The sequence below is a fragment of the Balaenoptera physalus genome (assembly GCF_965194825.1).
Source record: "Balaenoptera physalus genome assembly, chromosome: X".
NCBI classification, from domain to species: Eukaryota; Metazoa; Chordata; class Mammalia; order Artiodactyla; family Balaenopteridae; genus Balaenoptera; species Balaenoptera physalus.
This window is the reverse complement of record NC_138903.1, coordinates 44,288,887-44,306,266: the sequence shown is the minus strand read 5'-3', so window position 1 is coordinate 44,306,266 and position 17,380 is coordinate 44,288,887. Positions and strand designations below refer to the sequence as shown.

At 38.1% G+C, this 17,380-nt stretch overlaps 1 protein-coding gene across 1 annotated transcript in view; it reads left to right on the top strand.

Moving 5' to 3' along the window:
- Positions 1-311: 311 nt before the first annotated feature.
- Positions 312-17,380, top strand: part of AKAP4 (A-kinase anchoring protein 4) — a gene marked incomplete at both ends in the record, with an annotated part of 18,170 nt that continues 1,101 nt past the window's right edge. Inside the window, 4 exons of the mRNA XM_082446779.1 lie at positions 312-410; positions 7,445-7,495; positions 8,050-8,151; positions 16,576-17,375. Coding sequence (XP_082302905.1) covers positions 312-410; positions 7,445-7,495; positions 8,050-8,151; positions 16,576-17,375 — 1,052 coding nt within the window. The remainder of the gene's footprint in view (positions 411-7,444; positions 7,496-8,049; positions 8,152-16,575; positions 17,376-17,380) is intronic.

The window sequence follows — 17,380 nt, the reverse complement described above, 5'->3', positions numbered from 1 at the left end:
TCCCAGTCTGTCATTTTTCCTGACTGGCATTTCCCCAAGTCAATATGATACTCCCATGGTTCCAAATACCTGGTGTGGGGAAGCTAAATTAAAGACGACTATGGATTGAGCTAAAAGATAATGATCTTGATCATCAGGTTCAAACATTTCAGAGTGTCCTTCCCCCATGGCTTACCCGACCAGTTCCTAGCCTCAACCTATATGAAACAGAGATGGGTTTCAGAAACCCCTTCAGGGATTCTTATTCAAACTGATTCAGTTTCTAAAAGTCATATATAAGACTTTCAGATTTATTTTCTTTCTCTTTCCAGATGTCTGATAATAATATTGACTGGTTACATAGCCACAAGAGCATGTGCAAGGTAGATCTCTACAGCCCAACAGGACAGCAAGATCAGGACCAGAAAGTGGTAATATACAAAATGACTCCTACCAAGAAAGGCTTGGCATTTGGGTATAGATATCCTGGAGCCCAGGATAGACTAATGGATAGTGATACTGTGATTTCTCTAAGGAATCAAGCTCAGTAAGGTCTGTGGGGGACCAATATGCTCATACATAACACAGGGACAATTCAAGGGAGGGGCAAGATGAGGAGTGATGTGAAGGAGCTGAGGAGGGGAGGCTGGTGGGGGAGACTGAGGGGAGCCAGGGGTGGTGGTTGCCTAGTTACCAGACTCTATTATCTCACACCTCTGAAGTCATAATAATGTCGCCTAGCTACCAGTAAGCTACCCTAAAGCTGGACTCCTTCAGGAGGGCAAAATATGTATTTTTCCTAATGAATAACAATATAAAGCACCTATTAAACACAGAAATGTTTATCCATGTACCACTTAAAATCTTCTATGTCATCAATAGTAAAAACACCACATTTTGGCAACATTAATGTAGTAGAAAGTGCTCCAAACTGGGAGCCAGGGGAATTGAGTTCTAATACAAGTTCCACTTTTTTTTTTTTTTCACACACACACACTGTATTTTATTTTTACAAGAGATAAATAGACTGACACCAAGCATTGGACATGGATGACCACAACAAAAGCAACAATGATTGCAATTACCAAACATGAAACACACTCATACTATGTCATAATATTGACATTCAGTCCAGTAATCCTCCACTGTAACAGCTCCTTTACTTTTCAGTGAAAATTGATTTGTATATTCTTTGCCTCTGAGTCCTTGTGGGATTTTTTTTTTTAATTCAGACAGAAAGTCACAAAAATTATACTCATCCTCATCAGTTCACTCAGTCCCATGTAATTAATTGTTTTTTTTCATCTTGATCTTTTGTTAGCACTTTTATGAGTTCATCAGTTTTTCATCAGAGTTCTGAAAATGCTTATTCATTCAGTTCAGCAGTACAGTCAGTTACCAGAAACCTGTACTTGTCAGAGTCTTTTCCATGAATTTCTTGAAGATGAAACCCTTTTATAGGAACATATTTGCAAAATCATCAGAGTACACCCAGAACTGTCTGTAAATGACAAAAGACTTAAAAATGACCACGGTAAAAGATTTGATGAAAGTTCATAATAATGCAGTTGACAAGAAAATTAGTTATTTCTGAGATATACATTTTAAAGTAATAACTAGGATTATTACTTATAACATTATACCAGAACATATAAGATTTTTAGAAATTTCATGTAATGTCTGAAACATTTATATTAACATATTTCCATACATATTTCCATACAAATACAAATATAAGATTTTTAGAAATTTCATGTCTGAAACATTTATATTAACATATTTCCATACATACTTCCATACAAATACAAATATAAGATTTTTAGAAATTTCATGTAATGTCTGAAACATTTATATTAACATATTTCCATACAAATAACCCAATGAAAGTTTAGTATTAGTTGTTTTGTTTGCTTTTTATACTGCAGGTTCTTATTAGGCATCAATTTTATACACATCAGTGTATACATGTCAATCCCAATCGCCCAATTCAGCACACCACCATCCCCACCTCACCGCAGTTTTCCCCCCTTGGTGTCCATATGTCCATTCTCTACATCTGTGTCTCAACTTCTGCCCTGCAAACTGGCTCATCTGTACCATTTTTCTAGGTTCCACATACATGCATTAATATATGATATTTGTTTTTCTCTTTCTGACTTACTTCACTCTGTATGACAGTCTCTAGATCCATCCACGTCTCAACAAATGACTCAATTTCGTTCCTTTTTATGGCTGAGTAATATTCCATTGTATATATGTACCACATCTTCTTTATCCATTCGTCTGTTGATGGGCATTTAGGTTGCTTCCATGACCTGGCTATTGTAAATAGTGCTGCAATGAACATTCAGCTGCATGTGTCTTTTTGAATTACGGTTTTCTCTGGGTATATGCCCAGTAGTGGGATCGCTGGGTCATATGGTAATTCTATTCTTAGTTTTTGAAAGAACCTCCATACTATTCTCCATAGTGGCTGTATCAATTTACATTCCCACCAACAGTGCAAGAGGGTTCCCTTTTCTCCACACCCTCTCCAGTATTTGTTGTTTGTAGATTTTCTGATGATGCCCATTCTAACAGGAGTGAGGTGATACCTCATTGTAGTTTTGATTTGCATTTCTCTAATAATTAGTGATGTTGAGCATCTTTTCATGTGCTTCGTGGCCATCTGTATGTCTTCTTTGGAGAAATGTCTATTTAGGTCTTCTGCCCATTTTTGGATTGGGGTGTTTGTTTCTTTGATATTGAGCTGAATGAGCCGTTTATATATTTTGGAGATTAATCCTTTGTCCGTTGATTCATTTGCAAATATTTTCTCCCATTCTGAGGGTTGTCTATTCGTCTTGTTTATGCTTTCCTTTGCTGTGCAAAAGCTTTGAAGTTTCATTAGGTCCCACTTGTTTATTTTTGTTTTTATTTCCATTACTCTAGGAGGTGGATCAAAAAAGATCTTGCTGTGATTTATGTCAAAGAGTGTTCTTCCTATGTTTTCCTCTAAGAGTTTTATAGTGTCCAGTCTTATATTTAGGTCTCTAATCCATTTTGAGTTTATTTTTGTGTCTGGTGTTAGGGAGTATTCTAATTTCATTCTTTTACATGTAGCTGTCCAGTTTTCCCAGCACCACTTATTGAAGAGACTGTCTTTTCTCCATTGTATATCTTTGCCTCCTTTGTCATAGATTAGTTGACCATAGGTGCGTGGGTTAATCTCTGGGCTTTCTATCTTGTTCCATTGATCTATGTTTCTGTTTTTGTGCCAGTACCATATTGTCTTGATTACTGTAGCTTTGTAGTATAGTCTGAAGTCAGGGAGTCTGATTCCTCCAGCTCCATTTTTTTGCCTCAAGACTGCTTTGGCTATTCGGGGTCTTTTGTGTCTCCATACAAATTTTAAGATGATTTGTTCTAGCTCCGTAAAAAATGCCATTGGTAATTTGATAGGGATTGCATTGAATCTGTAGATTGCTTTGGGTAGTATACTCATTTTCACAATGTTGATTCTTCCAATCCAAGAACATGGTATATCTCTCCATCTGTTGGTATCATCTTTAATTTCTTTCATCAGTGTCTTATAGTTTTCTGCATACAGGTCTTTTGTCTCCCTAGGTAGGTTTATTCCTAGGTATTTTATTCTTTTTGTTGCAAATGGTAAATGGGAGTGTTTCCATAATTGCTCTTTCAGATTTTTCATCATTAGTGTATAGGAATGCAAGAGATTTCTGTGCATTAATTTTGTATCCTGCAACTTTACCATATTCATTAATTAGCTCTAGCAGTTTTCTGGTGGCAGTTTTAGGATTCTCTATGTATAGTATCATGTCATCCGCAAACAGTGACAGTTTTACTTCCTCTTTTCCAATTTGTATTCCTTTTATTTCTTTTTCTTCTCTGATTGCCGTGGCTAGGACTTCCAGAACTATGATGAATAATAGTGGTGAGAGTGGACATCCTTGTCTCATTCCTGATCTTAGAGGAAATGCTTTCAGTTTTTCACCATTGAGAATGATGTTTGCTGTGGGTTTGTCATATATGGCCTTTATTATGTTGAGGTAGGTTCCCTCTATGCCCACTTTCTGGAGAGTTTTTATCATAAATGGGTGTTGAATTTTGTCAAAAGATTTTTCTGCATCTATTGAGATGATCATATGGTTTTTATTCTTCAATTTGTTAATATGGTGTATCACATTGATTGATTTGCGTATATTGAAGAATCCTTGCATCCCTGGGATAAATCCCACTTGATCGTGGTGTATGATCCTTTTAATGTGTTGTTGGATTCTGTTTGCTAGTATTTTGTTGAGGATTTTTGCATCTATATTCATCAGTGATATTGGTCTGTAATTTTCTTTTTTTTGTAGTGTCTTTGTCTGGTTTTGGTATCAGGGTGATGGTGGCCTCATAGAATGAGTTTGGGAGTGTTCCTTCCTCTGCAATTTTTTGGAAGAGTTTGAGAAGGATGGGTGTTAGCTCTTCTCTAAATGTTTGATAGAATTCACCTGTGAAGCCATCTGGTCCTGGACTTTTGTTTGTTGGAAGATTTTTAATCACAGTTTCAATTTCATTACTTGTGATTGGTCTGTTCATATTTTCTGTTTCTTCCTGGTTCAGTCTTGGAAGGTTATACCTTTCTAAGAATTTGTCCATTTCTTCCAGGTTGTCCATTTTATTGGCATAAAGTTGCTTGTAGTAGTCTCTTAGGATGCTTTGTATTTCTGCGGTGTCTGTTGTATCTTCTCCTTTTTCATTTCTGATTTTATTGATTTGAGTCCTCTCCCTCTTTTTCTTGATGAGTCTGGCTAATGGCTTATCAATTTTGTTTATCTTCTCAAAGAACCAACTTTTAGTTTTATTGATCTTTGCTATTGTTTTCTTTGTTTCTATTTCATTTATTTCTGCTCTGATCTTTATGATTTCTTTCCTTCTGCTAACTTTGGGTTTTGTTTGTTCTTCTTTCTCTAGTTTCTTTAGGTGTAAGGTTAGATTGTTTACTTGAGATTTTTCTTGTTTCTTTAGGTAGGCTTGTATAGCTATAAACTTCCCTCTTAGAACCGCTTTTGCTGCATCCCATAGGTTTTGGGTCGTCGTGTTTTCATTGTCATTTGTCTCTAGGTATTTTTTTATTTCCTCTTTGATTTCTTCAGTGATCTCTTGGTTATTTAGTAACGTATTGTTTAGCCTCCATGTGTTTGTCTTTTTTACGTTTTTTTCGCTGTAATTCATTTCTAATCTCATAGCGTTGTGGTCAGAAAAGATGCTTGGTATGATTTCAATTTTCTTAAATTTACTGAGGCTTGATTTGTGACCCAAGATGTGATCTATCCTGGAGAATGTTCCGTGCGCACTTGAGAAGAACATGTAATCTGCTGTTTTGGGATGGAATGTCCTATATATATCAATTAAATCTATCTGGTCTATTGTGTCATTTAAAGCTTCTGTTTCCTTATTTATTTTCATTTTGGATGATCTGTCCATTGGTGTAAGTGAAGTGTTAAAGTCCCCCACTATTATTGTGTTACTGTTGATTTCCTCTTTTATAGCTGTTAGCAGTTGCCTTATGTATTGAGGTGTTCCTATGTTGGGTGCCTATATATTTATAATTGTTATATCTTCTTCTTGGATTGATCCCTGGATCATTATGTAGTGTCCTTCCTTGTCTCTTGTAACATTCTTTATTTTAAAGTCTATTTTATCTGATATGAGTATAGCTACTCCAGCTTTCTTTTGATTTCCATTTGCATGGAATATCTTTTTCCATCCCCTCACTTTCAGTCTGTATGTGTCCCTAGGTCTAAAGTGGGTCTCTTGTAGACAGCATATATATGGGTCTTGTTTTTGTATCCATTCAGCCAGTCTATGTCTTTTGGTTGGGGCGTTTAATCCATTCACGTTTAAGGTAATTATCGATATGTATGTTCCTATGACCATTTTCTTAATTGTTTTGGGTTTGTTTTTGTAGGTCCTTTTCTTCTCTTGTGTTTCCCACTTAGAGAAGTTCCTTTAGCATTTGTTGTAGATCTGGTTTGGTGGTGCTGAATTCTCTTAGCTTTTGCTTGTCTGTAAAGCTTTTGATTTCTCCATCAAATCTAAATGTGATCCTTGCCGGGTAGAGTAATCTTGGTTGTAGGTTCTTCCCTTTCATCACTTTAAGTATATCATGCCACTCCCTTCTGGCTTGCAGAGTTTCTGATGAGAAATCAGCTGTTAACCTTATGGGAGTTCCCTTGTATGTTATTTGTCGTTTTTCCCTTGCTGCTTTCAATAATTTTTCTTTGTCTTTAATTTTTGCCACTTTGATTACTATGTGTCTCGGCGTGTTTCTCCTTGGGTTTATTCTGTATGGGACTCTCTGCGCTTCCTGGACTTGGGTGGCTATTTCCTTTCCCATGTTAGGGAAGTTTTCGACTATAATCTCTTCAAATATTTTCTCTGGTCCTTTCTCTCTCTCTTCTCCTTCTGGGACCCCTATAATGCGAATGTTGTTGCGTTTAATGTTGTCCCAGAGGTCTCTTAGGCTGTCTTCATTTCTTTTCATTCTTTTTTCTTTAGTCTGTTCCGCAGCAGTGAATTCCACCATTCTGTCTTCCAGGTCACTTATCCGTTCTTCTGCCTCAGTTATTCTGCTATTGATTCCTTCTAGTGTAATTTTCATTTCAGTTATTGTATTGGTCATCTCTGTTTGTTTGTTCTTTAATTCTTCTAGGTCTTTGTTAATCATTTCTTGCATCTTCTCAATCTTTGCCTCCATTCTTATTCCGAGGTCCTGGATCATCTTCACTATCATTATTCTGAATTCTTTCTCTGGAAGGTTGCCTATCTCCACTTCATTTAGTTGTTTTTCTGGGGTTTTTTCTTGTTCCTTCATCTGGTACATAGCCCTCTGCCTTTTCATCTTCTCTGTCTTTCTGTAACTGTCACAAGTTCCACTTTTGAGTCTGTGTCAGTTGGGCAAGCCATCTCTCTTCTCAGTTTTCTCAATAAATGTGGATATTGTATTTTGGGCCTCTTTCTCTCTCACAGGTAGGTGTTCTCATTTAGGAAGCATAGTAACATTAAGATTCTGTCTGCCTAGAAGTTGAGACACAGATGTAGAGAACAAACGTATGGACACCAAGGGGGGAAAGCCGTGGGGGGGTGGGGATGGTGGTGTGCTGAATTGGGTGATTGGGATTGACATGTATACACTGATGTGTATAAAATTGATGACCAATAAGAACCTGCTGTATAAAATAAATAAATAAAATAAAATTCAAAAATTAAAAAAAGGTTCTGTCTGCCTAATAAAAATCATTTGTCTATGGTTTATTGAGTACTTAACTATGTCTAGGTACTGTACTAAAGCTTTACATGCACTATCTCAATCAATCCTCACAAGAACCCGATAAGGTAGGTGCTACTGTCATCTCACAGAGAAATTAAGGCCTTTTCTCTAGAATTTTTCTAAATTCACCATCTTAATTTGATGCAGATATGCTTTGTTGATGTGTCCACCCTCAACATGGAAGATAAAGATTCTAAGGTGGGTACTCTCTGCTTCCCTCAGAGTTGGAATGGGTGGGAAGATGCTGAGAAGGGTTATCAGTTTCAGCATGAGGAAAGGGAAAGGTTGTGGTAGAGGGTGGAAAGGTGACGGGGACTCAGGTGGGAAGCCATCATTCTCATGAGCCCATGATCCCTGGTTCGGAATTTACTGTCATTCTTGATACCAAATCTCATTTTATAAGCCACTTAGGTTGCTGGTAGGGCTAAAAGAGTGAAAGCATGGAAGACACCATGTCAGAAAATTTGGGGGGGGAACCCTTTCCAAAAGGTTGATGTTTAATGGAATATGGTTCCTGAGACTGATGGCTTTGTGAATACCTTCAGTGGGGTGGGAGGGAGTAGTAATTTGTAGAGGGAGCTTTATCTCATTCTTCAAAGACTAGCTAGCCTTACAAGCCTACTTTTCCTTCAGAAAGAAAGGGGATAATAGGAGACATGACATTCATGCTTTGAAGTAGTAGCCTAGCGGGTCAGCTTGGAGAAGTCTCAAAAACCAACTTCTCACAAGAATCTTGCCCTTTAATTCCATAGGATACTGCTGGTTCCAATTCAAGAGGTGACTTAAACCTGGAGAGCCTGGAAGAAGAAGAAATTATTGTGATCAAGGATACTGAGAAGCAAGACTCACCTAAGGTATAGACTTAGCCTCTGAGCCTACCCTTTCTCATTCCCAGAGCCCAATGCTGAATCTGAGGACTCTGGTTCAGAGATAGTAAGAGAACTATTGTCAAACAGACCCAAAATTTAAATATTATGATATTCTAGAGAACACAGACCTAAGCTCACAGTCACAGTAAGTTCAATGCTCAGGTAGCTCACAATGACACTATCACAGAGGCTCAGAATGCCCTCTCCTAATTTCAGGTACCTACTGCAAAAAATCTTGCTATGCTTATCTTAACAAAGATATGGGCTTATAAGCAAGATCCTTTGCAATGTTCTTTGCTGGCTTGTAATGGACTTGTGTGCCCCACATTGCCCAGTGTCCAACAATGAAGAAAGAGGATATGAAGAAGAGCGAATCCACAGCAACCAAAAACTGTAGTTGCCCTACCCTGTTGTCTAAGAGATTACCCAGGCTGTTGGGTAGCATAAAGTTCAAAGCAATTACGCTTGCACACCACTGTCAGATATGGAATCCTTTCGTTTTTGTGTAAATATCCCAAATTACACCAGGCAGGCTGGTTTGGGGTAGGCATTAGAGCACATGACAAGTCACTCTCACAGTCCTAGAAGCCTGGAGTAGCTGATATTGGAACAGGATATTTGGCTTCAGTGCAAAGGAGTCAAATATTTCTTGTTCTGTGTTCCTAAGCTCATATTATAACCAGAAACATCATTTCTGACACCAGATGCCTTTGGAGTCATGAGAGTGGCCCCTGAGGAAGGGAAAACCAGTTACAAAATATTCTCCAAAGAGTCTTGGGTTCAGTTGGGGGTGGCCAACTCCATTTTGGGGTCTTAATAAAAGGATATACCTGGTGTTTGGGGTTTTTTTGGTTTTTTGTTTTTTGAATTTTTTGAATTTTATTTTATTTTTTTATACAGCAGGTCCTTATTAGTCATCCATTTTATACACATCAGTGTATACAGGTCAATCCCAATCGCCCAATTCATCACACCACCACCCCCATCCCCCGCCGCTTTCCCCCGTTGGTGTCCATACATTTGTTCTCTACATCTGTGTCTCACTTTCTGCCCTGCAAACCGGTTCATCTGTACCATTTTTCTAGGTTCCACATATATGCTTTAATACACGATATTTGTTTTTCTCTTTCTGACTTACTTCACTCTGTATGACTGTCTCTAGATCCATCCACGTCTCTACAAATGACCCAATTTCGTTCCTTTTTATGGTTGAGTAATATTCCATTGTATATATGTACCACATCTTCTTTATCCATTCGTCTGTTGATGGGCATTTAGGTTGCTTCCATGACCTGGCTATTGTAAATAGTGCTGCAATGAACATTCGGCTGCATTTGTCTTTTTGAATTATGGTTTTCTCTGGGTATATGCCCAGTAGTGGGATTGCTGGGTCATATGGTAATTCTATTCTTAGTTTTTGAAAGAACCTCCATACTATTCTCCATAGTGGCTGTATCAATTTATATTCCCACCAACAGTGCAAGAGGGTTCCCTTTTCTCCACACCCTCTCCAGCATTTGTTCTTTGTAGATTTTCTGATGATGCCTATTCTAACTGGTCTGAGGTGATACCTCATTGTAGTTTTGATTTGCATTTCTCTAATAATTAGTGATGTTGAGCAGCTTTTCATGTGCTTCTTGGCCACCTGTATGTCTTCTTTGGAGAAATATCTATTTAGCTCTTCTGCCCATTTTTTGATTGGGCTGTTTGTTTTTTAAACATTGAGCTGCATGAGCTGTTTATATACTTTGGAGATTAATCCTTTGTCTGTTGATTCATTTGCAAATATTTTCTCCCATTCTGAGGGTTGTCTTTTGGTCTTGTTTATGGTTTCCTTTGCTGTGCAAAAGCTTTGAAGTTTCATTAGGTCCCATTTGTTTATTTTTGTTTTCATGTCCATTACTCTAAGAGGAGGATCAAAAAAGGTCTTGCTGTGATTTATGTCAAAGAGTGTTCTTCCTATGTTTTCCTTTAAGAGTTTTATAGTGTCCAGTCTTACATTTAGGTCTCTAATCCATTTTGAGTTTATTTTTGTATATGGTGTTATGGAGTGTTCTAATTTCATTCTTTTACATGTAGCTGTCCAGTTTTCCCAGCACCACTTATTGAAGAGACTGTCTTTTCTCCATTGTATATCCCTGCCTCCTTTGTCATAGATTAGTTGACCATATGTGCGTGGGTTTATCTCTGAGCTTTCTATCTTGTTCCATTGATCTATATTTCTGTTTTTTTGCCAGTACCATGTTGTCTTGATTACTGTAGCTTTGTAGTATAGTCTGAAGCCAGGGAGTCTGATTCCTGAAGCTCCGCTTTTTTCCCTCAAGAATGCTTGGGCTATTCGGGGTCCTTTGTGTCTCCATACAAATTTTAAGATTTTTTGTTCTAGTTCTGTAAAAAAATGTCATTGGTAATTTGACAGGGATTGCACTAAATCTGTAGATTGCTTTGCGTAGTAGAGTCATGTTCACAATATTGATTCTTCCAATCCAAGAACATGGTATATCTCTCCATCTGTTGGTATCATCTTTGATTTCTTTCATCAGTGTCTTATAGTTTTCTGCATACAGGTCTTTTGTCTCCCTAGGTAGGTTTCTTCCTAGGCATTTTATTCTTTTTGTTGCAATGGTAAATGGGAGTGTTTCCTTAATTTCTCTTTCAGATTTTACATCATTAGTATATAGGAATGCAAAAGATTTCTGTGCATTAATTTTGTATCCTGCAACTTTACCAAATTCATTGATTAGCTCTAGTAGTTTTCTGATGGCATCTTTAGGATTCTCTATGTATAGTATCATGTCATCTGCAAACAGTGACAGTTTTACTTCTTCTTTTCCAACTTGTATTACTTTTATTTCTTTTTCATCTCTGATTGCTGTGGCTAGGACTTCCAAAACTATGTTGAATAATAGAGGTGAGAGTGCACATCCTTGTCTTGTTCCTGATCTTAGAGGAAATGCAGTTTTTCACCAGTGAGAATGATGTTTGCTGTGGGTTTGTCATACATGGCCTTTATTATGTTGAGGTAGGTTCCCTCTATGCCCACTTTCTGGAGAGTTTTCATCGTAAATGGGTGTTGAATTTTGTCAAAAGCTTTTTCTGCATCTATTGAGATAATCATATGGTTTTTATTCTTCAACTTGTTAATATGGTTTATCACATTGATTGATTTGCGTATGTTGAAGAATCCTTGCATCCCTGGGATAAATCCCACTTGATCATGGTGTATGATCCTTTAGTATGCTGTTGAATTCTGTTTGCTAGTATTTTGGTGAGGATTTTTGCATCTACATTCATCAGTGGCATTGGTCTGTAATTTTCTTTTTTTGTAGTATCTTTGTCTGGTTTTGATATCAGGGTGATGGTGGCCTCATAAAATGAGATCGGGAGTGTTCCTCCATCTGCAATTTTTTGGAAGAGTTTGAGAAGGATGGGTGTTAACTCTTCTCTAAATGTTTGATAGAATTCACCTGTAAAGCCATCTGGTCCTGGACTTCTGTTTGTTGGAAGATTTTCAATCACACTTTCAATTTCATCAATTGTGATTGGTCTGTTCATATTTTCTATTTCTTCGTGGTTCAGTTTTGGAAGGTTATAACTTTCTAAGAATTTGTCCATTTCTTCCAGGTTGTCCATTTTATTGGCATAGATTTGCTTGTAGTAGTCTCTCAGGATGCTTTGTATTTCTGCAGTGTCTGTTGTAACTTCTCCTTTTTCATTTCTAATTTTATTGATTTGAGTCCTCTCCCTCTTTTTCTTGATGAGTCTTGCTAATGGTTTATCAATTTTGTTTATCTTCTCAAAGAACCAGCTTTTAGTTTTATTGATCTTTGTTATTGTTTTCTTTGTTTCTATTTCACTAATTTCTGCTCTGATCTTTATGATTTCTTTCCTTCTGCTAACTTTGGGTTTTGTTTGTTCTTCTTTCTCTAGTTCCTTTAGGTGTAAGGTTAGATTGTTTATTTGAGATTTTTCTTAATTGTTTAGGTAGGCTTGTATAGCTATAAATTTCCCTCTTAGAACTGCTTTTGCTGCATCCCATAGGTTTTGGATTGTCGTGTTTTCTTTGTCATTTGTCTCTCGGTATTTTTTTATTTCCTCTTTGATTTCTTCAGTGATCCCTTGGTTATTTAGTAACATATTGTTTAGCCTCCATGTATTTGTGTTTTTTATGTTTTTTTTTCCCTGTAATTCATTTCTAATCTCATAGCGTTGTGGTCAGAAAAGGTGCTTGATGTGAGTTCAATTTTCTTAAATTTATTGAGGCTTGATTTGTGACCCAAGATGTGATCTATCCTGGAAAATGTTCCATGAGCACTTGAGAAGAAAGTGTAATCTGCTGTTTTTGGATGGAATGTCCTATAAATATCAATTAAATCTATCTGGTCTATTGTGTCATTTAAAGCTTCTGTTTCCTTATTAATTTTCTGTTTGGAAGATCTGTCTATTGGTGTAAGTGAGGTGTTAAAGTCCCCCACTATTATTGTGTTACTGTCGATTTCCTCTTTTATAGCTGTTAGCAGTTGCCTTATGTATTGAGGTGCTCCTATGTTGGGTGTAAAAATATTTATAATTGGTATATCTTCTTCTTGGATTGATCCCTTGATCATTATGTAGTGTCCTTCCTTGTCTCTTGTAACATTACTTTAAAGTCTATTTTATCTGATACGAGTATTGCTACTCCAGCTTTCTTTTGATTTCCATTTGCATGGAATATCTTTTTCCATCCCCTCACTTTCAGTCTGTATGTGTCCCTAGGTCTGAAGTGGGTCTCTTGTAGACAGCATATATATGGGTCTTGTTTTTGTATCCATTCAGCAAGCCTGTGTCTTTTGGTTGGAGCATTTAACCCATTCATGTTTAAGGTAATTATCGATATGTATGTTCCTATTGCCATTTTCTTAATTGTTTTGGGTTTGTTTTTGTAGGTCCTTTTCTTCTCTTGTGTTTCCCACTTAGAGAAGTTCCTTTAGCATTTGTTGTAGAGCTGGTTTGGTGGTGCTGAATTCTCTTAGCTTTTGCTTGTCTGTAAAGCTTTTGATTTCTCCATCATATCTGAATGAGATCCTTGCCGGGTAGAGTAATCTTGGTTGTAGGTTCTTCCCTTTCATCACTTTAAGTATATCATGCCACTCCCTTCTGGCTTGTAGTGTTTCTGCTGAGAAATCAGCTGTTAACCTTATGGGAATCCCCTTGTCTGTTTTCGCTTTTCCCTTGCTGCCTTCAACAATTTTTCTTTGTTTTTAATTTTTCTAATTTGATTACTATGTGTCTCGGCATGTTTCTCCTTGGGTTTATCCTGTATGGGACTCTCTGTGCTTCCTGGACTTGGGTGGCTTTTTCCTTTCCCATGTTAGGGAAGTTTTCGACTATAATCTCTTCAAATATTTTCTCGGGTCCTTTCTCTCTCTCTCCTCTTTCTGGGACCCCTGTAATGTGAATGTTGTTGCATTTAATGTTGTCCCAGAGGTCTCTTAGGCTGTCTTCATTTCTTTTCATTCTTTTTTCTTTATTCTGTTCCTCAGCAGTGAATTCCACCATTCTGTCTTCCAGGTCACTTATCCGTTCTTCTGCCTCAGTTATTCTGCTATTGATTCCTTCTAGTGTAGTTTTCATTTCAGTTATTGTATTGGTCATCTCTGTTTGTTTGTTCTTTAATTCTTCTAGGTTTGTTAGACATTTCTTGCATTTTCTTGATCTTTGCCTCCATTCTTTTTCCGAGGTCCTGGATCATCTTCACTATCATTATTCTGAATTCTTTTTCTGGAAGGTTGCCTATCTCCACTTCATTTAGTTGTTTTTCTGGGATTTTATCTTGTTCCTTCATCTGGTACATAGCCCTCTGCCTTTTCATCTTGTCTCTCTTTCTGTGAATGTGGTTTTTGTTCCACAGGCTGCAGGATTGTAGTTCTTCTTGCTTCTGCTGTCTGCCCTCTGGTGGATGAGGCTATCTAAGAGGCTTGTGCAAGTTTCCTGATGGGAGGGACTGGTGGTGGGTAGACCCGGCTGTTGCTCTGGTGGGCAGAGCTCAGTAAAACTCTAATCTGCTTGAATGCTGATGGGTGGGGCTGGGTTCCCTCCCTGTTGGTTGTTTGGCCTGAGGCGACCCAACACTGGAGCCTACCCGGGCTCTTTGTTGGGGCTAATGGCGGACTCTGGGAGGGCTCACGCCAAGGAGTACTTCCCAGAACTTTTGCTGCCAGTGTCCTTGTCCTCACGGTGAGACAGAGCCACCCCCCGCCTCTGCAGGAAACCCTCCAACACTAGCAGGTAGGTCTGGTTCAGTCTCCCATGGGGTCACTGCTCCTTCCTTGTTCCCTATGCGCACACTACTTTGTGTGTGCCCTCCAAGAGTGGCGTCTCTGTTTCCCCCAGTCCTGTCGAAGTCCTGCAATCAAATCCCACTAGCCTTCAAAGTCTGATTCTCTAGGAATTCCTCCTCCCATTGCGGACCTGCAGGTTCGGGAGGCTGACATGGGGCTCAGAGCCTTCACTCCAGTGGGTGGACTTCTGTGGTATAAGTGTTCTCCAGTTTGTGAGTCACCCACCCAGCAGTTATGGGATTTGATTTTATTGTGATTGTGCCCCTCCTACCATCTCATTGTGGCTTCTCCTTTGTCTTTGGATGTGGGGTATCTTTTTGGTGAGTTCCAGTGTCTTCCTGTCGATGATTGTTCAGCAGTTAGTTGTGATTCTGGTGTTCTCGCAAGAGAGATTGAGAGCACGTCCTTCTACTCTGCCATCTTGAACCAGTCTCTGGTGTTTGTTTTTAAAAGAGGAGCCCATATTTACTACACACAATGCAGGTCTCCTTGATTTTAACTTAAGCCCATTTGTAAAAAGTGGACCTTATTATGACCTCACGTTTCCAGGAATTCATGGTGATGAAGCAATGAATGGAGCAAAGAGGGCAATGGTACTTAGTGCTGTGTGGATGTGTACACAATATGTATACACATATCCAAACATGGGCATACACAGTCACAAGTATAGATATACACATATACGTTTACACAAAGTGACACACACATAGATATATACATGTATATACCTTAACAAAAAATAATTTATAAAATAATTTATAATAATTTGTAGCCAGGCCACACACATGCCTGGCTACATGTGACACTGACAAACACACACAAGCATTGAAATAACAAACTTATGTATAGTGATCTAGTCATAACAATGACTTACACACATATGCAAAGATATACAGTTATACACAGTCAGACACACTAATGTGCCCACATGTGATACACATAAACATTTATATATACATCCAAGCACACTATGCATAAACACACACTCACATTGATACACACAAGCCTTGATCAAAACAGACCATGCAGACTCAGGTACAGGCATACTCACTTATAAATATACCTCATGTTGATACACACACATACAAACTTAAACAAAGTGACACATTAACTAACGTACATGTTTGTGTACACTGATACACATATTGACACAAACGCAGTGACATCCCCACTCATGTACTCACAGACACACTCAAATGCCAGTGTGTATTCAACACTGACATACATCAATCATTGACATAGTATATAAATATAACATAAACTGATACCTAATATATCGATATACACAGTCATTATACAATCACCTATTTATACATATTCATTTTTAACATACATATTTATTAATATATTATACATTAATTATATATTAATATATTGATGAGTATGTATGCTAATACCTGAATGTATGCTTCAACATAAATACGTTTATAGCTGCATGATACATGCTACTGGATTTATATCATAAACACATATGCAGCTCTCTCAACTCGACACTTGCTTATTTTCATATTCAGAGACACACTGATATACACACTCATATTTTTACATTCACACACATGTACAAAATATACATACTAACATGCACATGCTGGCCTATACAGTTGACATATACAATGGGTATGGTGTCAGCACATTATGACACATGCTTACACATGGTGACATCACACATGTGCATTGACATACACATATGCACACACATACACACAGGCACATTTTCACGCACTAACAGTACAGACTGACACATGTTCACACTCATGAATTGATATATTGATGTGCATATACACACAAGACAGAGACACTGACATATTTTTGACATGTATTGAAATAAGCACACATACTCAGATGAAGCTGACAAACATATTGATAACACTTGTATATAGTTAAGTGTACAAATGTATCTACTCTGAGCTTTTGTTGCTGCCACTTGTGCTTGAACGTGTATTAATGGATATAATTGTGTGTTACGCGCCCATGCAAATACTAAAGGCCAAATCCCTAATCTGTGCAACTTAGAAGATATATCTTCTAAATACAATAGGGGAAAGAAGTAGCCTACCTAAAGTCTTATGGATAGGTCTTCTTTTTTTAGACGGAGATGTCAGTGTGCCTTTTCAAACGAGCTCCTTCTAATCCTGGAAGTGTCCTCAAGCGTCTACTCAGTGATCTTCAGAAGTACACCTTGTGTTTCCAACATGCACTTAGCCCCTCATCCTCCAGCTGTAGACATAAACTAGGAGACACAGAGGGCAAATGTCACAAACTGCCCGCTGGGAACTGCTACAGATTCTATGCCGATAAACTGAAAATGGATTATGTGGCCAAAGGACCTCAAGGCCAACATCTGGAAATGACAGCGTCCAAAAACACCAGCAATAACCAGAGTCCTTCCACCTCACCAGCCAAGTCTCCTAGCAATCAGAGGGCAGTTATCTCCCCTGATGGAGAATGTTCTACGGATGACCTTTCCTTCTATGTCAACCGACTATCTCCTCTGGTGATCCAGATGGCCCATAAGAAAATCAAGGAGAAGTTGGAAGGTGGAAGCAAATGTCTTCATCATTCAATCTATCCACCCAGTGGGGACAAAGGGAAAAACAGCCCTCGTAGTGCTGTGAGCAAGATCACTTCTGAAATGGCCCATGATGCTGTGGAAGTGACCTCTGCAGAAAGGCGGGGCACTGGGGAGGAGTGTAGGAAAGGTGGCCAAAAAACCTTTCTGTATAGTGAATTAGCCAACAAGAGCAAAGGTGGAGACAAACAGATGTGCCAAAGAGACAACAAGGAATTTGCAGATTCGACCAGCAAAATGTTCATGGTTTACACAAATCAAGTGGCATCTGACACGATGGTCTCTGTTATGCAGAACTTGAAAGTTCATAGCTCTGGGAAGCCAA